General features: G+C 43.0%; 1 protein-coding gene across 4 annotated transcripts in view; it reads right to left on the reverse strand.

Moving 5' to 3' along the window:
• The window catches only part of LCP1 (lymphocyte cytosolic protein 1), a 48,997-nt gene that overhangs the window by 12,860 nt on the left and 8,383 nt on the right, over positions 1-27,754 (reverse strand). For 3 of the 4 annotated variants that reach the window (XM_041407379.1, XM_041407376.1, XM_041407377.1), the window contains 6 exons: positions 8,137-8,226; positions 6,099-6,250; positions 5,273-5,402; positions 4,157-4,289; positions 3,478-3,559; positions 1,239-1,404 (listed from right to left, as the gene is read on the reverse strand). In XM_041407379.1, coding sequence (XP_041263313.1) covers positions 1,239-1,404; positions 3,478-3,559; positions 4,157-4,289; positions 5,273-5,402; positions 6,099-6,250; positions 8,137-8,203 — 730 coding nt within the window. In that variant the 5' untranslated portion in view covers positions 8,204-8,226. Of the gene's footprint in view, positions 1-1,238; positions 1,405-3,477; positions 3,560-4,156; positions 4,290-5,272; positions 5,403-6,098; positions 6,251-8,136; positions 8,227-17,758; positions 17,945-27,754 lie in introns of those variants that run through there. The other variant, XM_041407378.1, reaches the window with a different exon arrangement.

Raw genomic sequence — 27,754 nt, forward strand, 5'->3', positions numbered from 1 at the left:
AGAAGGGCTATGAGGGAAAGAGAGAACCTGGAAAAAAATCTGAATTTTCTTGGCTTGTCTAGCCTTAGATGAAGTCTTAGATGAGAAGTGAAGAAGAAAATACCAGAAGGGAAAAAAATAGCACATAAGCAGGGCAAGGCTACCTACAATGGAATGGGAACTGGTAGCTCTGGCAATGAAAGGGACAGAAATGTGAAAGGGGTGAGGCAATGAAGGTAACACCTGCACAGAAACTGGAGGAAAGAAGTGTCACTGTTGGGTGAGGGACTATCCAGAGGCATGGGGAACATGCAGCGAGATGAAGTGCTGTGTGGACTGCAGGTACACCCACAGCCTTCATGATGAAGATATTTAATGGAGAATTTTAGCATTGGTGAGACACACCTGGAATACTGTGTCCAGTTTCTGGCTCCCCAGTATAAAAGAGACATTGACAAACTGGAGCGAGTTTAGTGGAAGGACACAAAAATGTTTGGATGGAAGTTTGTGATATAAGGGAAGAGGATGAGAAAAATGGGATTGTTTAGCCTGGAAAGAGGTTTGAGAGGGGAGCAAGTATTGCCTTCAGCCATTATAGGGGGGCCAGATCTGCATTCTTCCCGTATGCACAGGAAAAGGATGAGGAGCTGTGGACAAAAGGTGCCAGAAGGGAAATTCCAACTAGATTCCAAATAGAAAAAAAAATTCAGAGCAAGAGTGGTTGGGCTCTGGAACAAGCTGCCCAGAAAACACAGGAAAAGGCTCTGAGCTACCTCATCTGACATTAAGATGTTATGCTTAAGATGTTGTACTGCTGAAAGCAGGTATCTGGATGGCTGAGTCAGATCTCCAAGGTGCACTGCCACAGGTTCCTTCCAGCCTAAATTATTCTAAGATTCCATAATTATGATTTCACAAAGAAAGACGTTTGCCAATCAAGAGCAAGAAGGAGCCAAGCTTCCTGAATGCAGATTTGTTTATCCCAGATTTAGCACCAATACACCAATATACTTGGATGCAGACACCACCATTCCTGACCCAGTGAGCATGAAAAGGTTCTGAACACACAACTCTACAGAAAGCCTTGGACTTCTGAGTTCTGAAGCTTGTGAAAAGCAAGGAAAATTAGACCAGTCAAGAAAACAGACAACAAATACTTGAAGGAAAAAAAAATAAAATCCAGGGGTTTTTTTAAGAGATTTATCCTAAAGACTCTGCAGTGATAACAGTGGAGCACTGAAAGGAAGGGCCATACATACCTTCATTCCTGCTGATCTCTATGTCGGCAAAGAGTCCAATTTTGATGACTTGCCATAAAAGACCCAGAACCAGGTAAGGTTTCCCTTCTTTCAAGTCTTCAGCTCCTATGTTAACAACATGGCACCCGATGGCTGAAGCAGAGTTCAGGGCCAGGTTCAGATTTTCCTAGGGAAAGATGAGAATTTTTGAATGAGGCAGAACTTCAGGGCTGAGGCTACAGGACGGGAGCACAGCCAAAATGAGTGAAATCTGCAGGCAGCTTCACTGTAAATGCATTTAAGCACACAGAACCATGTCTTTCCTGAGGCAGTCCTCCAGGTGGGTCCTCTGGGTGCTCACCAGGATGGAATACAAGGACAGAACTATCTCCCTTGACCTGCTGGCAACAGTTCTTTTGATGCAGCCCATTTTGCATTTTTGATGCAGACATTGTGATACATGTCTGGCCACAGGGGGCTGGGGAATGCAGACTCTCCTGGGGTTTACAGGCAGATTCTGGGTCTCAACACAAAGACAGAAAGGACCTCTTTTTGGCAGAGGTGGCAAATGTCACGTCACAAGGCACTGGAGCTCAGAGCATACACAGTGATGTCCTGGCTCAGTCCTGGTTACCAAGGCCAGGCTCTCCCTGGGGCTAATGCTCGAGCTCATGCTCCAGAACAGATGTAGCTTCATCATGGGGCAAACTCTGCTCTGCTCAGCTCTGCACGTGTGGAGGAGGAAAGGAGCTACAACCCCATCACCTGGCTGATATTCCAGGCTTGCCTCTCCCTAAGCACTCCACAAAAGCCCCGATACCTAAGATACAAGTAAGCTGCTAGCTGTGTTTGCAAAGAGCACGCTGTCCCAGGAATCAGTAAGAATAAACCTGATGAGTTTTTAGCCTTGCAGTTCAGCCAAGGTCAGAACTGGTAATATCTGGACATTTTCCTTTTGAACTTTGGAGTATGGATTCCTGGTTTGGGAGTGTGCAGAGGAAGCTGAGGGATTCAGTGAATGACAGTGACAGGCAGAAATAAAAGTGATATTTCAAGAACATTATGTTCCTTTGCCATTTTCTGTCCATTTAAAATAAAGAGAATAAGAAAATCTGGTCCTCAGGTCTACACTGTGCAAAAAGGTGGCTTTATAAACAGTGCTCAAGTAAGGCAGGCAGAGAAGCCTGGAAAACATAATTTATCACACAGATTTGCAGTTCTTCACATGAATTTCAGCATTGCTATTGTGACAGGGAGATCTGATTAGATACAAAATGCAGAGACAGACATAGTGTAAGTTCTCATAAGCTAGAAAAATTGGACCATTTCAAATTAATTGCCTTTTCTCAAGCAGACAGCTGTAAAAGGGTTAAATTAAAGTGGAAGCTGTATTGATCAAATCATGTCTACATGTGGCAGGGATTGATCTGAGCTGCATCATTAAGTTATGCTGCTGACCAAAACGATTAGAACTGAAAAATGAGGTATACAGCATAAAAATCCAATTTAATGGCTTCTGAGCTTACTTGAGTCTGGCTAATATTCCATCAAATCAGAGTAGCTGAGGGCTAAACTGGGTTAGGTTCATATCTATTCCATATATCTATTTATACTCAGTACCAGGTACATAGATGTTGCTCATATAAAAATATCTCTCTACAGACTGCTGGGTGAGAAACACAATAAACATTAAGTAGTGCAAATTAACACCCTTTTTGTCCATTTTAAAAATCATATACATGTGCATGTGATAGAAATAAAGGAGGGATTCAGTATTCAAGGTGAAATACTGGCTTGTAAAAGGCATGCAACAGCAATGGTCTGATTTCAGGCATGTTGCACTGGCACTTCCAGGGTCACAGCTAATATTTTTGTGAGGACATCAGAATGCAACAACAGCAGTTGTGAGTTCAGGTCCATTGTCATGCCTTAAAAGAGAGATTCAGCCTTCTGAGAGCTACTCCAACTGCAATTGGTCACTCTATTGTCTCTGTGCTCTGGCATTCATATGGCATCTACCACAAAAGCATCTAAAGCTCTGATCTGGTGAACATTATTTGTTGTGTTTGGTTAGTCAGGTTGCTCATAAGTTTGGAAAGAAATGTAAATATAAGTCTTTGTGTTTTTATGATATGGACCTGAGCATCTCACTATGCCACAAACAGCTTGGCCTGTGTTGGGCAGGACCAGTCTCTCCTCTAAGAGATTACACAAAAGCATCCTAAGGGAAAAAGCAAAGAACTCTGTTGTGTTTAGGTACCTGTATTGTGAAGGGTGTGAGTTTCTTTTTGTTGATTGTTCTCTCATCAATGGTATCTGGCACAGAAAAGTTGATCATCTTACTGAAAATAAAAGAAAAAAATTACAAGGAATATACTAAGCTATGTGTGCACAAAATACAAGTATAGCTTTTGTCTCTACATTGCAGGACAAGTCTAGGAGCTGGACAGTTACTTAACAAAAATAGATTATCACCCTCTGCTTCTACATATATACACAGAGGCACACACTCAATACTTAAGCAATTCTTTTGGGCTACATACAGATTGTACTTAGGTGTGAGGCCAAGAATGCCACAAGGTGAAGTTGTGCAAGAAGTTTATTGTACAGAAAATGTCTGTGGAAGAACTCACTGTTTTGTGCTGTTTTGTGTGAAACACTAGAACTCCTTGGGCAAAAATAAAACCAAGCAGCTCCTCAAATTTCACTTACTTCATCTAATTGTAAGTGTCCAGAGGCAAGGAAAAATTCTCATTAAGCATGAAATATGCTTTATGTTTCTGAAGTTAAAAGAAGCACAAAACCCCAAGTATTATCAAGGCTCTGAGTCTGCAAACGCTCCTGAGCTTAATGTGAATTCAGCAGGTTGTGTTTAAACAGAAATGTGAGTTTTTGCAGACTCATGGTTCCCGTTTGTGAGAAGGAAAGGTATCATTTACCAAAGCACTATGCCATCACCAACCGCCTGGAAGAGGTCATCTGTTTCTGGATTCATTGGCACCACGTGCTTGCAGTCAGGGTCCTTCTCAAGGGCTTTGTTAATCCAGTTGACAAAGGCATATTTTTCTTCCTCTGTGGACACAACGTCAAATCCGTCAGTTTGCTGTGCAGGGCCTCTGCCATCATTTTACTGACAAAGGCAGAACTCCTGGGGGAGCCTTTCCCATTGGTGTTACTGATCAACAAAACCCCGCATGGGAGACCTCTCAGGAGACAAGCAAAGGAGCTGAGGACAGCAATGGGCTTGAGCTGGTCAGTACTCCTTCAATAGCCCTTCCCACTCACTGGGATTGCCTGGGTCATGAGATCAGGCATATTGCAGAGACTGGTAATGAGGTGCGTGTGGTTCAGATGTGTGGTGCTGATGTTAAGCTCTGCAAGGGGTAATTTGTGCTTTCACAGTAATTTCAATGGATTGTTGTACCACTTTGCTAAACAGAAATCCCACATAACTTCAAACAATTCTGTATTGTACATTATACCCTCTTCATGTGGAATATCTAAAAAAGCCTGGGCAGGATTGGGCTCTGACAAAGAGCATTCAGAGGATAATGGGCAGATGTGCCTCAGATGTGTAGCTCAGCAGGGCTGAAGCACAACTGTCCTGTACCAGCAGCAGCTCACATGGCTCCCAGTAGCTCAGAGGAGGGGCCCTGTGGGATGAAGGTGGATGGAGACCTTGGAAGCATCCTCTGTTCTCCCTTCCCCAGAGAGAGCCAGTCCCCCACTCTATCCTTGCAGAAGATTGCCAAGGGTAGGACCTCCTCCCCATGGAACTGCTTCAGAGTGGGCTGTGCCCCAGAGGTAACAAAAGCAACCAACTTTCAGCTTGGAAAAACAGGCTGGGAGAAAAGCCCTGATGGAGTTGTGCCCTCCAAGGAAAAAACTCCGGAACTATCTGGTTGCAAGGAGAGTTTGCAGAATGAGTGCCTGCTAAAACGTGCAGGGAAATGGGTTACCAGCAGTGGAGAACCCGTGCCTTGCCTCCCTGGTGAGCAGGGACAGCAGTGGGCAGTGTTGGTGCTGCTGCAGCCGTGGGGGGCAGCTGCACCTACCTGAGTAGGAGTGTTGTGTGCCAGCACTGGACTGCTCCGACATCCCACCGATGGCGCAGATCCCCTCCTTCTTGTTGATTTGCTTTCGGAATGACTTGGCAACATCATCACTCTTCAGGTCTCGGAAAATCTTTCAAGCATGAGAGAGGATTTTAGAATTTTGGAGAATGAAACCATGCTAAAACAGTGATCTCTTGGGCCAGGAGACACATTCTCTCTGCTTCATAAATAGGGAAGGGCAGCTTGTGTATTTTCAGTGGGTTTCTGGGTACAATCTGTGTATCTGCTGAGTACAAAAGGATTCAACTCAGCTTTTGTGCTTTCAAATCAGGGAACAAAGATCAGCTAAGTAATAAAAATGTTACTTTGGAGCACAGCAGTTTGAGTTTGAAGAAAGAGCAAGTAAAACCCTACTTCTCCATCTCGAGGGAAATTCCACTATTTTAGCATTTGCTTTTGACCCAGTTCAGACCCGGAAAAGAAGTTTTTTGATTGAAAAATGCCCCATGAATTTTTCAGTTTCAATCTGCTTACATTTTTTGTAATCATCTAGCCAGAACATCATCTTTTTGCAGTGTATAACTGAAAAACTATATTTGCTGCATCAACCAAACTGAAAGACATGACATTTATGCAATGAACAGCTGTATTCACATAACTTGTCCCAGTTAATGGCAGAATTTCTAGTTTGGTTATTTTCTGCTTTCAACTTTTCCAGTGAGGAGACTCATTGGATTAATGAGGTGCCCATGAGACCCTGTGCTTGTGCCTCTGCTGTGCCCTGGGGACCACCTTGAGTGACTGAAATAAATAACATCTTACTTACTGAAATAAATTCATCAAAACTGATCCTGCCATTCCCCGTGGTTGTCAGACTCTGAATGAGCTCTCTGGCTTTATATCCTGGGAGAGGGAGATTGGCAGCCTTCAACACCTCTGTTAAATCATTGGTATCGATGAAGCCATTCCCGCTGATATCTGCAAAGATTAAAGCAAACTTTTACATTCTACATCAGCCCAGTGACATTTCTGCAAATAAAGGCTGTTTTTATTTTACCCAAGGAAAGGTACATTATGTACAAAGATTTGTTGTCTTGAAATCTGGCATTTTCAATTGCTTTAGTGTTATTCACACCCAAGAAAGAATTACAATCATTTTTAAGGCAAAAAAAAAAAACCTCACAGTGATGAATTTATATGTTTAGACATATAAATTCATTAAACATATAAAACCATTAAAGCTAGGTTTAAATGGATATAATTGCCATTCCAAGGTTTACACACTGACAAATGTGATCTATAGAGGAAGCATACTATCCACAAAACAGCCAAAGAAAATAAAGCTGACACAATGCACATATGCACTTATCTATAATTTGTGATTTTGGCCTATTTTCTGTATTTAATAACATCAGAAGTAGGCTGGAACTGGATATGGTCATCCTCAAAATAAAAACTTCTGTGTTTCTCTGATGGTGCTAACATGAATACTCCTGCTGAGCTTCCTGCAAGTATTTGGTAGAGAAGAACATCAATACAGGGTAGTATTTGATTAGAGGATCACCAATACAGGTTCATGGTCCTTTATTCTCCACTTAGTGAAAAACTCCACAGATAAAAAAAAGCAAACTGAGTTTATCACATGGAGAGTTTCTGTTAAAACACTGTAGTTATGACAGAGATAAATGTATATGTAGTTATATGGTGTATATATATGTATATGTATATGGTTATTTATAGTTGGCTTTTAAGTATCTGTGTCTTTCTTTTTCTGCAGGCTTCTTTTCCCCATCCTGGAGGCTGAGGTGATTTCAAAGCAGTGTGTGCTGAATTCCTGCATGGGAAGTTGCAATTTGGGTCACTTGTTGCGTGCTGCAAAAAGACACTCAGTTCTCAGCATCAGCAGCACAGATTAACACAGATTACAAAGAGTGTCCTACCATCTCACCATGGCATTCAACAAAAGGATCTAGACTTGGAGAGGGAAATGTCTGGGAGAGGAATGAGAGCTTCCTTCCAGCATTTGGGGGAGCAACCAGATCTAGTGGAAGGTGTCCCTGCCATGGCCATGGGGTAGGAATAGAAAATCTTTAAGGTCCCTTCCAAGCCAAACCATGCTAGGATTCTGTGATTTGCCTTGTCAGGGCCTTGGGTGTACAGGGCACTCACAGGGACCAGATTTTTAAGATTGCCAGGCTAGACTACTGTGTGCTCAAAAATCAACCAACCACCACCTGGATCAGCAGGGACAACAGATGATCCAGTGAGGCTGATAGGAGTTAAGTGAGCTGTGAGAAGAACAAAATCCTTTTCTTAGAATTTGGGCAGACAGTGATGGTTCTGTGTGACTTTAAAGGAGACAAATCAGATGAGATGTCTAAAGGTTTGGAAAGAAATAACACACAGTAGAAAGGGCTTGAAAGGTCATTGTGAAGGGATTACAAATTTTTTATCCATCTGCATATTTGCCCTCTCCACATTCTTCCTTTCCATAGGAAATACTCAATTTACATTAAAATAAAACCTTTTTGCCTTCCAAATAATTTGTTGTGAATAAACAATATTCTTGGGAAAACACTTGAGAATATTTCCAACATGGTTTGCTGTACAGCTTTTGAGTTTTTTGTAACCCCTGCTGGAGCCCCAACACCCCTCTGTGTAAGAGGCCAGTGCTCGGCAGTGAGCTGATGTGGTTTCATCTGGGAGGCCTGCAGTGGCAGGAAAAGGGCTTCCTGTAGTTGATGTGACAGAGCAGATCAGTGCTGGAGCAAACTCCTTTTCCTCACAGCTGGCCAGTCAGACCATGAGAAAAGAGCTAGCCACAGGTTCACTTCAGCAGTGCCTTTGCTGTTGGCTGCACTCACCAACTTTGCTGAAGGCCTCCCGGAGCTCTGCCATCTCCTCCTCGGAGAAGTGTGCTGTCGATGCCATCCTTACTTCTGTGAGTGGCAGGTCTGCAAGAGGAAGACACTTGTTTCATTTGGTGCTTTATGAGTTTGCAATTGTGATGAAACAGAGAGGTTTTCACTTGGGTTTCAAAGTTCTGGAGCAGCTCGCCATAGCTGAAAACCCAGCTGCTCTCTGTATCCTGAAATCAAGCGAAGGGATAAAATCCTGTGTAGTTGAGATACAATTCCATGTCCCTCCTGTTTGTTTTGCCAGGCCCTGCTCAAAATTACAACAGTTTTATTTATACTAATTTCACTGGAATTAAATCCTATCTCTGCTGACTTTCATTTCTCTTGGAGAACATGGACTAAATGGAGCTGGTTCTTGTTATTCCCCCTTGAAAACACAATTATCCAGTCATTTCTTCAGCAGTGCTGGCAGAGAAGCAGCCCCAGCGCTCTGGGCTGGAGCCAGAACCTTAGGGGGCATTTGCACCACTTACCTTTAGGTAGCTAATGGGGAGGCTGCTCACCCTTACAAGGTGGAGGGATTGAGAGAAGCTGCTTCACAAGGTGCTCAGAGCACCAGGTCTGGCTTCCCAAAAGTCAGCTACTTCTCTCCCTGGATATGTGGGGAGTTTAAGGATTTTCCTCCCACGGTGCCTAAGTTAGTGCCTGAGGCTGGGTGGCTTTAGGAATGTGTGGCCAGAAGGACTTTTCCTGCCTTTCCTCTCATCAAAGATACAAAACAGGAGCAAGGATTAGACTTTCACTTTACAGGCACTTTCCTTAATAACCAGGAAGGGAAAGTTCTCTTTCTTTTATGGCATCATTAAATACACTGCCAGAAGATGCACATTATCCCCATCTGCTTTTTCATGCACCTACTGTCCCTTGCATATATTCATGAGGAAACTGTTCAGGAGACAGAGTATCTATTATTCTATATTTGTGAGAACGACTATAGTGTCCTATGTCTCTTTAAGTATTAATTAACCAAACAACTATTTAAATAGACTAGAATGGAAACCTGAGTTGATCCTGGGAAGTGGTTGCTGTAGATACAGTAATCAAATGAAGGGGGAAAAAATCACTAATGTGCTATTCCCAAACTAAAATTCACACTGCATAAATTAAAAAAAAAAAAAAAAAAAAAAAAAAAAAAAAAAAAAAAAAAAAAAAAAAAAAAACCCCAAACCCTAGATTTGCAATAGCCCTCTGTAAAAACACAGAGTTATGTACAGCCTATCTGGGCTTCAGAGTCAATGCTTTGCAGAACTCATGCATTGATTCCTTGTGTCTGTGAAAACCACTATGGACACGGCTTTGAAATAGCCCAAAAGCAACTCATGTGGTTAACTTCTTCTCTGCTGCCTGCCAGTAGTATCATGCACCCTTTTCCTGCCTAATCACTTTGGTTTTAGGATGAAGACAGAAATAAAAAAATCAGTTCATTCACTCCAACCTTCATAAATAGAGAAGTGCAGCAGAATCCCTAAAGCCATTGCTCTTGCAGTTGGTTCTAACCACCATACTTTCAAGCATTACCTTCAAAAACCCATATGATCCACTAGCAATGTGGGTTATGTATGTAAGGGTAAAATTAGATCCATAGTCTTCCCCCAGTCTGTCCTGGTATCTTTCCTGCCTCTGATTCCTCACTGCCAATCTTCTTCTGTTGCCTGCTGTGTGTTTTTACAAATTGTGGTTTAACTAAAATGCACCTGGACACATGAAAATCTTACACTATCAGCCAGAAAATCCATATTCCGTGGCAAGGTCATTCATTCTGGTCCAGTCACTTGACCAAGCAATATAATTTGCAACACAACTTTTAATAGCATGAAGATTGTTCCAGGCTTAAGAGGTAGGAAACACTACAGGTTTTTGCCTATAACATTACTTTTGCAAAGTAACCTTGAGAAAAAAGCATCACCAACATAAAATGGCCTCTTCCAGATTGCATAAGAAGTTATGACCTCTGATATGTAATTAAGTAATCTGTTAAATAGAGAGAATCCTATTAGTAGTACACATGTTTACATATGTGGACATTTATAGTAATAATAGGATGAAGGGCTTTGCTGTAATGACCCCTTTAGATTTCCTTAGATCAGTTTTACCCACTGCTGTGAAGGTAACTACACTTAGCTGAGCAATCAGATTCATCTCAGGTGCACAGCAAGAACAAGGACTGGTCCTCCATCACCGAGGGGTGGCTGTCCTCAGGTGACAGGAGGATGGTCACTGCCTGCCCCAACACACAACTGAGCTTCTCCTACAGTTTCACCCTCATAGCACCTCTTGACTTCAGCCTGTCAGTTCCACTATCTAAATCCACTGGGTGTTGCTGATTAATGCCCCACTGTGGTTTCACAACAGTGAGATTCAGAAAGGCACCAGAACTTTCAGATTAAAGGCTTCAGAGTTATTCCCAATCAAAAATCGCTGTCATTTTTTAAATTGTTCAAGCAGGAAAAACAAAACATAAGGAAATCAAGTGAGTAAAAGTCCAAAGCTTTAGCAACACACAGAAAGAAAAAAAAAAAAAAATAAAAAAAAAAAAAAAAAAAAAAAAAAAAAAAAAAAAAAAAAAAAAAAAAAAAAAAAAAAAGAGAAAATCCCCTTTTAAAAAGCCACCTTTTAGTATTTAAAATGCTTATTTTGCTTAGATTATTATTAAATAATAATATAATAGGCCCACAGAGGTGTAAAATGCTTCTGAATAGTAGTGGGAGAGGTCAGGCCCAATATTTTCTACTGATTTAACCAGCCAAAAGCAGATCCATTTGCTTCTGGGGTTCAACCACTTTCAGCATTTCACCATCCCCCATGCAAACTGAAAATACTTCGGGCATCCCATCAAGAGGGCATCCAACAGTCCTGGGTGAATAGTCCAATTACTCATAACTCACAAGGCTTTCTAAGCACACAGTGCACTACGATTTTGCAAACATTTTGGAGTGAAGTAGTGCACTGTGTGCTTAGAAAGGTATGACCAGGCAGATACAGAGAAAAACATGCAGAGGATGATATAAGAGCAAAGGAGAATATGTGAATGAGCAATGATGCTGAGCAATGTGAACAAGCTGAAAGAGCTCCTTTGGAGGGAACATGTGTTGAGGAGCCATCTGAGGAAGGAGCAAAGGAAAAACCAGCTGGTGAGAACCAGGCAATGGCTTTGAGCAAAGTGATGTATGGCCAGAAGCAAAGAGGAAAGCTGGGCAAGGGAGAGGTTTGGCAAGACAGAGGGGAGTTTGGTACAGACTGAACACAAACAGCTTAGCTGTCAGCACAGATGAGATACTGAAGATCAGGAACAGCTGGGAGGAAGGATCTTGAACTTGGTGTGATGGAAGATCAGTGAAAGAGCTGAAGTGTCTCAGGGAGAATGAGGTGAAAGTCAGCACATGCTTAGATGCTGAGGCAGGATACTGAGGAAGGGGAAGACACCTCCCTGGGGCAGAGCAAGAAATGCAGTGGAACTGCCAACAAGAAATAAATGGAAGGTAATAAACATTCAGAAGGAAAATAGAAAACTCCCTGAGACAGTCTGAGATTCAGATGGCTTCAGGACATCCAGATTACAACACTGCCTGGAAGCAACACTTCTTGCTAGTTTGGCAAGCACCATAAACCCGCTATTGCAAAAGCAAAACATAAAGTTGTGCAAATACACTCTTTCCTCCTCAGAAGACTGCTGAGTTACCAGTTGGCGTAAAAAAGGGAAGAGGTTCTCACCTAAGCTGCTGAAAATACAAGCAAACTGGTACCAACAGAGCCTCTAGCAAAGCATTCCATTCCCTGCCATCATTTCCAAATCAATATGTCACAGCCGTGCCCTAAAGCTTCCTTTGATTTGACCTTATCCTCAGAAGAACCTATAACCACACTGATGTCTTAAGATATCTAATAACAAACTATTTTTAGACTGGAATGTAAAGGAAGAACTAAAATAATCTTAAACCCGAACATAATTGCTAAATTGAAACACAGGGATATTGATGTTCTTTCATTTTCTTTTCAATTTTGAAGCCATCCTCAGAGGAGCTGCCTGGTTATGCATTGCTTGGCAAAGTGTACACCCACCATGCACTATAAATAATAAATGGCAAAGCCATTAAGACCTCAAGGTTTCCAAGACTTGTATTACATGGTTACCTTGTTTGATACTTCTCTCCACTGCTCTGGTGTTTAAGCTTTGATGCAAGCAAGGCAAAGAAAACCTTGAAGATGGGAAATGGCACTTTATAGATAAACATAACGTTGTACCTTTCCCCAAGAAATAAACCACATTTAATGGGACAACATTGCCTTTCACAAACATATTTAGTCAGGAACAACTTAACTGTGAATTTAGTGTCAAGAAAGTCAAAGACACTAGTAAAATTTACCCCCTTTCTACCATCAGGGTTTTGCTTTGTTCATGCACTACTACTTTGCTAATTGTATAACTTCTGTAGCTGTTGGAGAGTAACATGACACATGTTCCCTGGCATATATAAATTTCCTGCTATCTTCTCTTCAAACTTGCTTGTTTTTTTCTGAAAGTGGTGAAATAAGCTGTGTTGCAAAACACAGCTGTCAGAGTTTCATGGGGCAGTGTGAGACTTCCCCCTGCACAAACAAAACTCTGCTTTTTACTTTGCCAGAGCTCATAGCTCTGGCTCCTTTTCTCCTTCTTATCTCACTCACAAATTCAATTTCCAGCGTCCAGCTTTCTGTAAGGGCTGGAGAATACTTCCCCAGCTCTCTTCTGCATTAGACTTTCCCACCCAGCTGGCACCAAGGAGGCAGCCCCAGCAATCCTTCCCCAAGGCACAGCCTGCCCTGGATCATGCCATCAGCAGGGAGGATTGAGAGAAGAGTCCTTAGAATTGTGCAGAAACTCTTGTGACAGATCTGAAACCTCTTGAAGGCCAGAAAATTACAAGAGAAAACAAGAGTATCTTGGACATATTCGATATTTGTCCCATATTTATTGCACCTTTGCATACCTGCCTATTCCTGGTCACTCTGCAGAATAACCCTGATAGGATATTCCTCCCAAGAAATACTTCCCTTTATCTTTCTCTCATAAGATACCACACATAAGTCCATAAATCCATATTAATTTCTGTCAAATTATTTGCCTCAGCTGATTTCCTACAGTGTGGAGGGCTGAGGAGGAGACAAGAGATTTTTGACTTAAGTTCTGATTCTTTCCTTCTGGAGACAAGTTTTTGCCATTTTCATTGTTACTAAAGGGTGAGAAAAAGATGAATTATACAGCTGATAGAAGAATCAGTGCTACAAAATGATAGCAGTGTGGCCTAGAAGTTCCTCAATTGGAAAGTTTCATCTTGTGGTCATCAGCAAAAACCTTCAACAAAAATGTAGCAGGCAAAGGCGTCTTGTTGACAATCAGCCAAACATGTTCTTTAGCATAAGCCAGAATAGTTCATCTCTCAATTAAACTTCAGTCTCAGCATATTTGCTACTATCATGCTTTTCTCCTACATATTTGTTATTAACAGTTTTTTCTCTTATGGTTCTGATCAAAATAATGTATTTACATCCCTGCACCAGCAGGGTGATCATACTGCACCCACAGCAAAATAGGATAATTTTTAGCTTTAATGCCAAATGAAAGTGAGCTGCCAGTGATCATTTGCAATGATAGCTCAGGGGTGTCCAGCCTTCTTAGACAAACAAACAATCCCATCGATGTCCTTTATTCTTGTTTGGTGTCACAGCTTCCAGGCAGACTGAATGGAATTTATTTTTTTTGTGACAGCTTTTTTTCTGCTCATGATGTAAGATGAAAACTAGAGTTCATATCTCTCTTCCATGCTGTTGGGTTACTCAGGCAGGTGCTCACCGTGGCTGACAATATCAGCAAACACAACCACGTTTGGAACCTCATGCCAATTACACACATTTCTTACACAAGGACTTTGAAAATCATTTAAAAAGCACAAACTGCAACATTTTCAAACACATGAGGTGGTTCATTTAAAAAAGTTAGTTTTTCATGTTCTGCATGTTGGGCTGTGACACTTTCCCTACTGAAATAACTACAGATAAATAAGAGTATTTTAAAATTTTCCTCAAAGATGCTGAGCTAAATTTTAAATCCTAAAGTAGACAGAAACATCCTTTGCTCTCTTAACAATGAGTAACTGGATCACAATAACTTCAGTTTGGGTGGCATCTCGCTGTTTAAATCAGCATTCAAGACACCAAGAGGAGTCTTTCTGAAGATATGGCAAATACTTCCTCCCTAGTACATTACAAAGATTCATGATTTACCCCACAATAAATGACAATCTTTGCCTCAAAGTTTTTTTAAAAGACTGGTGTCTGCAACAGCAAATCTTGCCATGTATGTAGGCACTGGCGTTATTAAGATGTTCCCCTTTATCTGATTTTTTTCTTATACAATTTGAAAAAAGATACCAAGAAAATATATTTATCACTGTTCAGAAGGAACACAGCAATGCCCATGAGTTATTTGTTAATGTTCCATTTCATAAAGGACCTTATTTGTCAGTGTGATGCCTGAGTCCTAAATCAAATACTGGTCAACGGGAGGTAAGGGAAGGAAAAATCCACAAGGTCTGGAAAGAGATGGAGATCTCTTTCCAATAGACCACTCAGTGGCAGGAAGGGCTAACCCTTCAAGGAAATTAAAGCATTGAAAAAGCAGAGCTCTGAACCTATAAATACTCTCCTTATGTGTCTTACAGATGTCAGATACATCCTACTAGGGAGACAGCATTTAGGTGCATATTATTTTTCCATCAGAGTCTGTAGAATTTTTCTTTAAAAAAAAATAAAAATTGATCCAGTACACTACATTTCTTGTTGGGTCACTTATCTTTCTCATCTCTTTATCAACACAGGCTAGCTAGCTTTAAAGTGAGAACATTTTTCCATAGATAAAGGAACATTTTGATTCTCAAACTGACAAACAGCTTCAGTCATTCAACAGGTGTCCATTTGGCATGGAAAGCCCTGTCCCACCCAATTCCATCCTCACTAACAAGGGTGGGAGAAGAGGAGAGCATCTGCAGGGTCTGCTTTGGGTATAGGTACGAGAATATCACAGCTTTGCCCCAATGCATCTGGGGTGGCAGATGGGTATAAAACCCTGGACAGACAGATAAAATCTTCTCTTCCTATTCCTGTGTGCTCCAGCCTGAGGGTGAGAGGCCAGGTCACGAAGCACTGACCCAAATGTTCTGTGGAAGCCTGGTAACTGATGCAAGAAAAAGAGAAGACAGCCTCTGCTTCCAGTTCATTTGCAGACAAACTGTTCCTCTGTGCATGGAAAACATTAAAAACATGTTCCAGCTGTAAAAAGGAGGTTTTTAGATACAAACACATGTTTGCATTTGCCTGGTTCCACAAGGATTTATGAATCTATTGCTGTCTCTCCCACACCAGGAGTTGAATTCTGTCCTCAGTTTTTCTGGACACCTCAGTGATTCCAGCAGTGACCAGGCCCTTCCCACCCACAAAATCAGACCAGAAGAAGAAGAGCATATCTGAACACAGCCCTCCTTACCAGCTGTGCTGTTGCTTGGACCCCCATCCTGTGATGGTGCCGTGCTGGGAGCTGTAGCATGCAGTGGGGAACTCAAGCAGCACCTGGAGCAGCAGAAGGCACAGTCCTCCTGCTCCCCTTTCCTCTGAAGAATCATTTGGCTTTATGGCGTGGTCCCCAAGCCTGGTCATTGGATGTCCCTCTCATGCCTCTCACATGCCACTCTCCTGCTTGTTGGCACAGCCATCATGTCCCCTACTTGTTTCATCAAGGTGCAGGAATTTATTTCCCATCCTACAGCTTTCCCCTTGGATAACTGCAAAAATGCACAGAGCATCCAACAGACCTCCTGTACTCCATCCTGCAGCACCTAAATACTGTTTCAAATTTTTTCCTAAATATTTTTCATTTTGATAAATATTTTACGTTTTGCATCAGCATTTCACCGGAGTCTGCTGTTTTGCATGAAGGAGCTGGGTATGAAAATGAGCTACATTTCTGAATGCACTTTACTCCCCTGATCTCCCCCATCTCCTTCCTTCCCCTTTACTCAATCTCTTCCTAGTTCTTTCATGCTTTATAAAAAACATATGGTAATGACTTTTACAGTAGGTGCTCTATCAAGATAACTCCGCTCCAAGCTACACAGCTGTTTTAAGCTGCTCATGACTGAAATCAGAAAGAAATGGGGTCAAAACATTGAGAGCAAAATACAAGACAATGGAGTGTGTGCCAGGTTCTGTGAGCAAGAGAAGAAGAGCAACACCACTAGATTTAAGTACAAACATTTTGTGACCATAACAATATTCAGTCCAAAGAGACACTCTGGTCCAGTTGAGGAAGCAGATCCAAAGCCAGTAAGATAATGCATCCCTTTTTTGACCTTCAACTTCTGAGCTAAGTAAATCTGGACCTTATGGTCAGGATGGAAGCAGAAATTCCCACTCATGCTTCCAGCAAGCAGGCAGGTACTTCCCAGTCCCTCCTGGCTCTAGCATTGCTTCTCAGGGGAGTTTCCCACCACAGAGGGGGTTTCCACATCTCCTGTCTACTCATGAGAGCTTCCCCAGCCCAGGAGGCCAGACTGCTCCTGTGGGCAGGCAAGAGGGGAGGAAGGTGAAACATGCTGGAGTTTCTCTGCATTAGAGGCGTCAGGGTGTGATCTGCTTTTAGCAATGATCAAACCCCATCTGCTGACCAGCCAGCTGCACTTGCTAGGGATCATCTTCACCTGACACCTGTAGCAGTATGAGATCAGTCAGCCAGCCTGGTCTGAGACTTTGGTTGTGATAACAAATTCCTGAAGTTCCATTGGATCAGTGTTCAAACCAAATCCATGTGCCAAGGGAATCACTATATGACAAAACCAGCAAAGCTACTGCTCTTACAGAGAAGACAGTTAAGCCTGGAGGCTCCTGTTCGCAATGATACCACCTAAAATATTTGTAAATATTCGCAACTCAGAATTCATCTAGAGCCTAAGCTGAAATCCCAAAGAAGGCAAGGGACAAGACTGACCAGATGCACCAGTCAAGATTTTAAAAGGCAACTATAACATTAGGACCACCCCATGCCCCTATTTTAAAAGCAGAAGTCCCTACTGTAATCAGGTTCTATCATGAATCAGTTTTATTTATCTACTGGAAAGTAAAATTACATTTCTAAAAACCTGATATAAATGTCCTAACAGCCAGCAGATTACATTGTAAGCACTACGAGCCAAAATACATTATACTTATGAATCAGTGTTTTTCATTACTGAAATTAAAATTACGTTCTCACATGGATCCAGTCAGCAATCTAAATAATGGTTTCTTACTTTATCATGCCCTTCCAAGCCAATCCCAACTCCAAGACTACCATTCTACTCAGCCAAAAGCCACTCTGCCAAATTAAATCTATAAACACTTTCCTGAAGGTCAGTAGAAATGCTGTGCACAAGACATGTTTCACACTAATACAGAACTTGCTCTGTTTTTTCATGGCAGCCACAATTTCCTGTGCAGTTAAACTGCTGGGGTTCTCAGTGAGAGCAGCTTGCCAAAAAACCACCAGATGCTGTGATCTTACCTCCCGGGCTCAGGCAGCGGGTCAGAGCAACGAAGAGATCAGCAGCTGCAAATCCAACAGAAAGGGCAGAACTTCTCAAAGAAACCAAACGCTGTAGGGTGGAGGGACTGCAAAGCACTTGTCACTGCAGACAAGGAAACTCTTCCTGTTCTGCAGCGCAACTTGGCAAGCCCCAGAGTGCGAGCCCACGACTGAGCCCAGAGAGGGAAGTGAGTGGTGACAAAACCCATAGTGCAATAGATTTTGTCTTTATAAGGAAACAAAGAATTCTCTGGTCTCTACCTCTTCACCTCAGTTCTCCTCCAATAAGGGCCACCGTTTTGTGCCACTTCCTCTCACTACCGCCCTCGTTCGCGGAACACACACACGCTGAAAACACTTCCCCTCTTCAGTGGTAAGGGTAGCCACCCTTGGGGCACAAAACAGCAAGGTCTGCAGTGATACTTCATCCACCAGGCAGGGCTGGCTTCCTGGACAGGCTGGGGCAGAGTCACCAGGCATGGAAACTCCTCAGCACTGCCATGCCACCTCTGCCAATGTTAGACTGCCCTCCCTGTGAAAAATTTTTCCAGGCAAGTGATTGGAATTTCCTTTGATGCAACTTGTGACCTTTTATTGTCAGTGTTCACCGCTGACAAAAGGCTGGCTCCATCTTCTCTATGAGCTCTGATTAGGTTGGTGTAGATGCAAGGCTGGCCAAGATCCCTCTCAGCCTTCTCTCCAGGCTGAACAAGTTGAGCCCTCTCTCCCTGTTCTCTGACCTGTACTATCCCAGTGTCTCCCTACAGTTTGTCCAACCTTTTAATGAAGAGAGAAGCCTAAGAAAGAACACAGTGCTCCTCACACCATCTCACAACTGACACAGATTTCAAGGACACGTTTCCCAATGCACTGAAGGTCACATATAAAAGTGCTCGATGGATGCAAATATAAACCATCTTTCAAGCCCTGATGATGCAGCATTGCAGAGGTCTTAGATCTGAAAACACATCAAGAGAGAAAAGTTAATAATCAGTCCCACAGGGATTTTAAGAAATGTTCTGCCTTAACAGCAAGATTCTTGCTACTTTCCACAGGCTTAAGAATCATCCTTCAGATTTTTCAAAAACTTCTGTTCTGACTTTCACCTCTGAAAACAGGCAGGTGAAAACAATTACCAAACTGTATGTCTTTAATGAAAAAAAAACTGTCATTCACCGGACCATGAGCCACATGCTGTTGTAAAGAGATTCAAAGAACCCCTTTCATGAACAAATTTCCATAATTAAGATCCATCCTTGAATTAGCATACATTTGCTCTCCTCAGAGGTACGCTGAAACACTTTCCAGGTATTTTTGGTTACTCACTTCTGTTGAAAAAATACTTCCTCTATAGTATTTGATTATTTGATAGGCTGTGCCACAGCTCCTATCGTTTGTTTTCTAGGATATTTTACACAAGCCTGATGGTTTGTCACAGCTTTTTTTCTTACAGACCTTTTCCAAATCCTGAATTACTTTTGCTGGTCTCCATGACATCCCATTAAATGCTGCAATGGGATGTGTGCTCTAAATCTGACATCCTACTTGCACAGGAAAACTGGAGTGGGTGTTTCCTTATCAGACAAGTTTGCTTAACACTCTTAGCACCCTCTCTTGAGTCAGTTGTTACAGCTTGTGCTGTAGGGGAGCAACTCAGAGTTTCCACCATGTCATGTGGTATTTCATATTTGTGTGACCTAGACTGAGTCCAGCACTGTGTCGTCAGCACTGATTCAATACCAGCACATCCCATAGGCAGCAGCTGTGTTAAAGAAGTGTTCAAACAAGCTTGGAAATACAAGGACAGCAAGGATGAGATTTAAAGTATGATGAATTTATGAGGCAGACATAAACAAAACACATATTTGACACATGGATCATTAATCCCATTTTCTGCCTCATTTTAAGACCTGCTGGTTTGTCACTGTATAGCTAATAATGCTGTCTCACCAGGTATTATTAAATTTAGGTAGTCTTTAGATACAGCCCCAGCTGAAGCCCTGTCATGACACACTATTTAAACCCTGCACTGTGCATCCTTGAAGCATCACACACAGCAATTTTACTGGGCAGCACTGAAACACATTTCAGTGGGATGGTGTGATAGTTATTGTTCCTGGTTAACTCACACCTGTGTGGTGGGCATTTGTGTTATTGCTGATGATGTAGGATTCCATGAGAATAATGTCTCTAAAGTAATTTCTTAAACAGGGCAGGATACTGCAGGCCATTACTGTAGTACTGGTTTCCTAGAAGGGTGTTGAATTGTAACTCTGCAATATAAATGGCTTGCATTTTGCCACAAAGTATGCTTATGGCTAGGACCAGGCCAGCTGGTGTTAGGATGGGCTGTGCTGTGGGACTGAGTTAAATGTCCATTACTGTCCCACCTCAGAAAAACAATACACTTGACCTACAGCTTCAGCCTTAGGGCCAAAATATCAATGCAGCTGCTTTGAGGTTTGTGTGCTTGAAAGGTAAAAAAAGCCAAAGGAGAGGTGGTCCTCCAATTACAGGAAAAGACATTAGGAAATATCAAAGATGATTGTCTATAAATTAAGTACCATAAATTAGCATGCAGTGTGTTCAATCACTTGCAGAGGGAGGACTATAATTGTTAACAGACCATGCCCCTGAGACACAGCTGAAAAGGTCAGAACCAATCTTTTCCCTGCTGTTGTCACCACTATACCACTTCAAAAGTCTTGCCCCTTATTGTGCCTGTGCCTGAAGGGCCTTTCTTTCCAAGTACTTTTGGCAGTGCTGACACTCCCATCCTGCTGCCTGTGTCACACTTCACTGCAGACCAGCCAGACTGTATCACCACAGCCTTCAAACCCTTCCACGAGTTATCTCCTTCTCGCCTCGGCCCCTGAGCCAGCCCCACAGCTCTGAGTGACAGAGCACTTTCACTTCAACCTCCTCACCTGCCAAAGGCTCTCACCTTCCTCCTCCTCATCCCCAGGTGCCTTGGGGAGCCCTGGGAAGGGCAGAAACTGCCTCTGCTCTCCTGCCACGAGGCTTGGATGTTTCTTAGCAAAGTAAGTGACAACTCAAAAAGCAGGCAGGAATCAGTAATCCCACTTCCACCAATTAATGGGAATTTATTTGAAGGATCTGGGGCATCTGCCTAAGAAGAGGTCCAGCAGCTTCATCTGACTTGGCAGCGCTGTGTTCTGGCAGCCAGGAGGGGTTTGCAGGGATCTCCAGCTGAGGAGGGAGCTGGGGTCTGCTCTAGGTCAGTAATTTCCTTATGGGCACTAGGGCAGTGTATGCCTGGGGTGGCCTTTCCTGGCACACCCACCTCTGGGCACTCACGTTTTTCACTGCCCACTGCAGTCTCCCAAGAACTTTGCCTTCCTGCAGGCTGCTTCTGCTTCAGGAAATTACTTTCTCCAAAAACCATTTCTTTGCAAAATCACACTGATATAGTGCAACGTCTTCCTCACCACAGCTGATTTGGTCACAGGTTGCAGACCACTCTCTGGGGTGGGAAGAGTGTGGTAGGGAGCAGAGTGGGGACTTCAGCACAGATTTTCCAAGCTGCATGAAAGCTTCTTGTGGACTTGCAAAGTGTCTGACTAAATGACAGCACAATTTTAAATGAACCCTTTGAGAGGAACATCCTGGTCCGTGAAAAACTAGGGGAAATCAAAATAATGCAAATTATTTTAAAATTATCTCCTTTTAACAAATAATGTCTTGCTCATACAGAGGATCTAATTCCCACTACAGTTTGATGCTGAGTTGTGCCTTTATTTTGTGACTCTGTCCTTGTTCCTATGAAAGTCGGTGACACTTCCTGTAACCACTAGTGATTTAAGCACTGAACTGCCTCTGAATATGGACCCTGAGAAGCTCAATGCTGTTGAAAGGTAAATGAGTGTTTGTGAAGCAGGAGTCATTACTCTGATGGCATGTGCTCAGGTGCCAGGTGGTAATTTGACCCACTGCTGGGTCTGTGTTAGCAGGGTACCCTGAAATGCCACCTGTGATCTCCACAGGAGAGAGAATACTACAGACTGGGGCTTTGCAGAACGCACGTGAAACTCAGACCTTTTACACTGTATTCTTCCTGCATTATATATGCCAGAAAAAGCCTTGAGAATGCAAAGCACAGCTGGGTGATCCCACTGAACCTGTCACAACATGGATACTGGCTTCTGTTGGGAGTGGAATCATGATATCATGAAATATCTCTTGGCGCAACAAGAGCTTCTCATTCTTTGTCTAAATCTGTTCATGCAGGAAGGAGTGGGGTGGCCAGATCTTTGCCTTCAGCTGGAGTCTGCCACCATGCCCTCCGTCCCTGAGAAACCTGGTCTCCAACCCCCACAGTCCATGGCAGGACTCACCAAGCCCCATGGGGTTCTGCTCTGGGCATTCCCAGTGGCACCCACCATGGACGAGGAGAGGAGAGGAGAGGAGAGGAGAGGAGAGGAGAGGAGAGGCAGGTAGGGTGGAGGGTGATGGCCCATGTCATGCACACAGGTGTGAATGGAGGGAAGCCTGTGCCACACAGCAAATATGGCAGCTGAGTGCCCATCAGCAACAGGACATTTTTGCTTGGTCAGGGAGGGATACCCAGGCTTGTACACTGGCAAGGCTGGAGAAAGAGGAATGTAGAAAGAAGTTCTGTCATACTGAAAAGCATGATATTGGTAAGGTAATTCTCAGATCAGCAGCTCTCCAAACCTCACTGGGCACAGGAATGACCAGGAGGATAATGGCCTGTTAAAGCTAGGCCAGGAGACTGGTTTATGATTTCACTTGCTTGTGCAGCTTTCAATTTCCAAGTCCTATACTCAGTAATCTGTCTTAGGGTCTTCTAAGGAAATCTTTATTTCAGTTTCACTACAATCTGTCTTATTGGTGAATCAAGATGAGCCACAAAAATCAAATAAGCTATGAGTAGACTGTTTTCACAAAGGAGAAGGCCACTTCTATCTAGGGGATACAACCTACAACCTTCCAGCCCAGGAAGACTTACAGTCCCCAAAATCTGTGTTCAGGAGGGTTCCAACAGAGCAGCCCCCACTGGCAAAGGAGGGGACAGGGCAATGCCTGATTGCTGGTCTTGGAGCAGGTTGTTCCCTCAGCAGAAGTAGCCAAATATCCCTGTGAAACAAAAAGCAGACAGCTCTTGAGGCCATGGATGAGCTTTGAGCAGTTAGATTTGTTACCAAATTCCCCAAGTCATTTGTTTCAAAGAGATCTTCTGCACTGAAGTGGCTGAGTGGGTCTGAAAGTTTTCCTTGTGGCTCTGTCTCAGGCCCTTGCAGAGAGTTGAGTCTTACTTAAAAGTCATAAGGCACAAGATTAATTTCCTGCAAGCAGTCTGAACTTTGAAGGAGAGGCGTTTAAGCAAGTGAAAAATGAAATAGCAGGGGAAAAAACACCATGTAAAATAAAAACAATGATAAATAAATAACAGGAAAGCATACACCCCACTTCAAATTTAATAGGCTACACCCAGCCATGAATTATTGATCAAAACCATCCATTTGCTGTGAAGGGGAGGAGTAGTGAAATATTAATAACAGTGCATGAGCTAATCTTAGGTTTTGCTTGGTGAGAGAGTGACAAGAAGAGGTTGGAGAAGCCGGGCCACTGTCAGCTCCCAGGTCTGGATGCAGTGGGAGAAGGGCACAGCTCCAAGGCTCTCCCAGGAAAGCATGCAAGTCCCACATTTCCAGCAGAGACTGGCAGTGACTCTTCCAGCTGATAAACCCATTCCTAGATGGACATGGGTCTGGAAGTGTTACTCATGGAGGCTGTTGCAACAATACTGTCTATCCTGTTTTGGTAGTCCTACAAAAGAAAACCAGTGTCTTGGTTAGATCCTAACTCAGTTCAATGTGTTTCCTAGTTTTCCTGGTTTTCTTTCAGGAAATCATTTGACTTTGTGATGGAAGGAAATACCTGAAAATGAGACTTTGGTGGGTCAGCTGGCCAGAGGCTTACAGGAGTAATAAAGCATGAGAAACAGATGGGACAAAAAACATATTTTATTCTTAATTACACTTGTTGTGCCAGGTTTTTTTTTTTTTGGTTTTTTTTTTTTTTTTTTTGCTAAACTGTGAGGAAACAAAGTAATAATTTATGACACACTGATTTGGCAGAAGCTGACTCATGGTTAACCAACCTTCTCCTGTACTTTCAGCCTCAATCTCACTCAGTTTTTGGTGAGTGAACCACCATTGGCTTTGACACAGTAGCAGAATGGGCTTTCCCAGGGCCCCTACCCTGCACAGCGTGGCTGCCACACTGACAAAAAGACAAAGCTGTTCTGCTGCAAACTCAGGCACTGCCACCCCACTGCCAGAATTTCAAGTACCTGTCTTTTGCTGCAAACCATGGCAGGAGAAAAAAACCCCACAAGTATAAATTACCCTGCTCTCTTGAACAGCAGGCAGCTTTTTGCCAAGAAAAGAATAATTCAATTTCCTTTGGATCCAGATGAAAATTTGCACACAAATACCTGTAGCACTGAACAAAATGTCATGTGCACATGGGTTCACTCGCATATATGTCTCCTTGAACACTCTGTCATTATGTTCTGACTTTATAGGATTTTAAATGTTAGAAATTTTACATCCTAGACTGTCTGCTCTGTGTTTATATTAGTTTTCTTCTTTTTCTTTTCAGCTTTTACAAAAGCTATATTCTTGCATTTCTTCCTCTTTCTTTGCATGTTTCCATTTATCATCTCATTTTTCCTTTGCACATTTTCTCTTTTTTCCCCTGCTGTTTCATCCACCTCTGGTCATTTCCTTACTCCTACCCTAGCGGTTTCTGCTTGCTTGCTCTCAAGCTTTAAAGCCAGCATTCCTCATAAACTTTGTAACTGTGCTCAGAATCTCCATTTCTTGTTTGCAACCTCTCACATGCAAGCCTGGGGCCCAAGTTTTGCACTGGAACTGCTGCCCAAAACACTTACAAGCAGTTATTAGTTCCTTGTCAGGAGGGGAAATTTTGCATAACAGAAGGAACTTGCTGGGTTTCTACAGCACATCCGAAAAAAAAAGTATTTCCTCCCGCACCGCCAAACCGAATGGGTTTTGCTTCCAGCCTTGCCTTGCCATGGTTGTGTTTGCAGAGCCAGCCCTGCTTCTGGAGCTGCAGCAGGGGGACCTGTCATCCTCCTGCAGGTGAAGGGTGAAAGCCAGCACTAGGAAATCCATGCCCTGTGCTGGTGTCAGCCTTTTGCTCAGAAGGAACATGCCCTGCATCTACTGAAGCTGCAGGAAGACAAAAAAAGATTAAATTTTTTGCAATAAATAAAAAGAGGGTTTTCTCTGGAGAAGGTATCATATGGAAATCAAACACAGGAGAGATCTGCCTACAACTATCTGAAAGGAGATTGTAGCCAAGATGGGGTCAGTCTCTTCTCCCAAGTTTCTTCCCTAGGCAGGAACAGGCTGCCTAGGGAAGTGGTTGAGTCACCATCCCTGGAGGTATTTAAAACATGTGTAAATGGGGCACTCAAGGCCATGGTTTAATTGTGGACTTGACAGTGCTTGGTTTACTACTGAACTTAATGTTATCTGAAGGGTCTTTTACAATCTGTGATTCTATTATTCTATTATTCTATTATTCTATTATTCTATGATCTGAGGTCAGGCTTTTCACAAAGGCCCTGGATTCAACAAACTCTTACCTGTTGTCTCTATTTTTGTAAAGGAATGTGAACAAATCTAGTCCTGATAATGTTTTTACTTAGTGATTAACTAGACTTATGAGTCAGAGCTTGTATTTAGGATTAATCTCTTCCATGACACATATAAATTAAAAATACAAGAGGAAAAAGCTTTGGAAGGGGGAAACATTGCCTCCTCTAGCAATGAGAAATAGTGATTATAGCTGGCACCAAAAAAAGCCCAGTTATGATTCCTTTATATTCTCAGTATCAGCATTGATTATCTCAAGTAAGCAAAAAGAAGCTTTTCCTTGATTTTTTTGGTTTGTTTTTTTAAAATTCATCTTCCTGGGCAAACACCTTCCTCTCCTGCTGGTTGGCCTTGATATTTCTTGGAAGATCCACTGAGATAAGGCTGGAAGAGATGTGAATACAAAATCTCTGCAAGGCAACTGAAGGGTATCCACCCAAAAGCATACTCCTATTCTCCAATCTCTCTCTAGAGCAGCGGCCAGGCTTTGACAGTAATGGTGGCCAAGACACAACTGAGCAAAAATCTGAGGCAGCCTGAACAAGTTTTAGCAAACAACATATTTAGCACCTGACTAAGAATATAGTCAGGAAGACCCTTGATGTTGGGATAGTTTTTGAAGTTAAAAATCCTACAGAAGTCACATGTAACAAAAGAGAAGACCAGACTTTAATTTTGCTCACTGCTAGAAATGAAAGATTCTTGAGGGAGCACAGAGAGATGGGAGACCCACCACTGGAAAGCAAGTTCCACAGTGAAGTGTCAGACACGTGTCAGGTGCATGAGTTTGATCCCAGAGAGGCTGCTTGTGTTGCTCCCTGTGGGTATCATCTAGGAGCTGCCTGAGCAGAGCATCCAGAGCAAATCCACAGACAAATAGAGAAGTTCCTTGTTTCTGCATCCTCACTTAGCTGCTCCATTTTCTGTGCTGCTGTGGCCAATACACACTGAAAGCTAATGAGGCAAAGACATCAGGTGTGTTTTCAAATGTCAGAAGACTCAAAAGAGCCCCTGAAGGACTGTTCTTGAAAAAGAGAACAAAATATTGCTGGAGTGTCATCTAAAAGACAAACATGAAACAAACATTAATTGCTCTTTTGACAAAGTGTTCAAGAGGCACGGGGGAAACTGAAATGTCAAACAATTCAGCAGCAAACAAAAAGTCCACAACTGTATCGATCTTGTGGGTGGGTGGGTGGATGGTGTCAGGAACTGAGAAACCAAGGCCTTCCAGGAGAGAAGCCCTGTGCTATCCAAGTGACACACACAGTAGTCACAAAGCATGAAAAAACCCCAAACTGTTCCAGACAGCTGCCCAAAAATCCCCTGTATAAACAGCACAAGAAGCAAGGCACAAAGAGCAAGTGTTTGGCCCTATTCATCTCTGCATCCCACTAAAGAAATGCACTGACCATTCATTTCTGTAGGTCACCCCCAAGCCATCAGTGAAGTGCACTTTCCCAGGCATTCACTGACCAGAAGGGAACAGGTGCACAAAACCCATCTCCTAAACCAAAACCCCAAAAGGGACAGTGTCACTGTCCCCACTTGGCTTTGCTGCCCAGTTTCCATTCCTCATTGTACAGCTGAGCAAGTGAGCAGTATGGCTTTGGAGATGAGTTCAGGCAGATCTGTTTAGCCCCTTCCTGGATATTTATCTGTGCCTCATGCAATGAGTGGCAGAATCCATCAACTCTGATCTCAGCTGCTCCCAAATAGCAGAGATTCAGACCCCTGGGCACAATGAAGACGAAGGAAATCTCTGCAGATGATACCACTGGCCAATGTGACCTGTAGGTCGTGACCTGTCAGTGGACAACTGGCCTGTATGGCCACCTGAGGCATGGCCACCATCCCTGCCCCTGCCAGGCAGCTGGAGCTGTGCCAAGGACAAGACATGGGCATGCAGGGAGCCTGGGGCTGGGACTGCCCCAGTCCCATTCTGCTGGCCCTGTTCCCACTGAAGCACCTGGCAAGCACTGCCATGGCAATATGCACAGACTGGCTGAGGAGTCCACCCCAAAACTTGGGACCAGGTACAGGAAGCCACATTACTGCTTGAGGGTGAAAATGGCCTCAGCCACTGTGAAGTGCTGGCCATTGTCCCTGGAATATCAAGCATAGAAGAATGTGTAATGCAGCTGAATTTTTTTTCCAGAACGTTCCTGGGTGCTCACTTTTTCCTTCACATCTTTCTGTCTTCTCTTTTCCTATAGCTGATTTCTACAAAAGATCCCGGAGACTCCAGGCACTGTGGTTCCAGGAACTGAAGAAAGACAGAGGAGAAGAAAGATAGATTTCCCAA

This window comes from Onychostruthus taczanowskii, unplaced genomic scaffold (genome assembly GCF_017590055.1).
Source record: "Onychostruthus taczanowskii isolate IOZ18803 unplaced genomic scaffold, ASM1759005v1 scaffold26, whole genome shotgun sequence".
In the NCBI taxonomy this organism is placed as follows: domain Eukaryota; kingdom Metazoa; phylum Chordata; class Aves; order Passeriformes; family Passeridae; genus Onychostruthus; species Onychostruthus taczanowskii.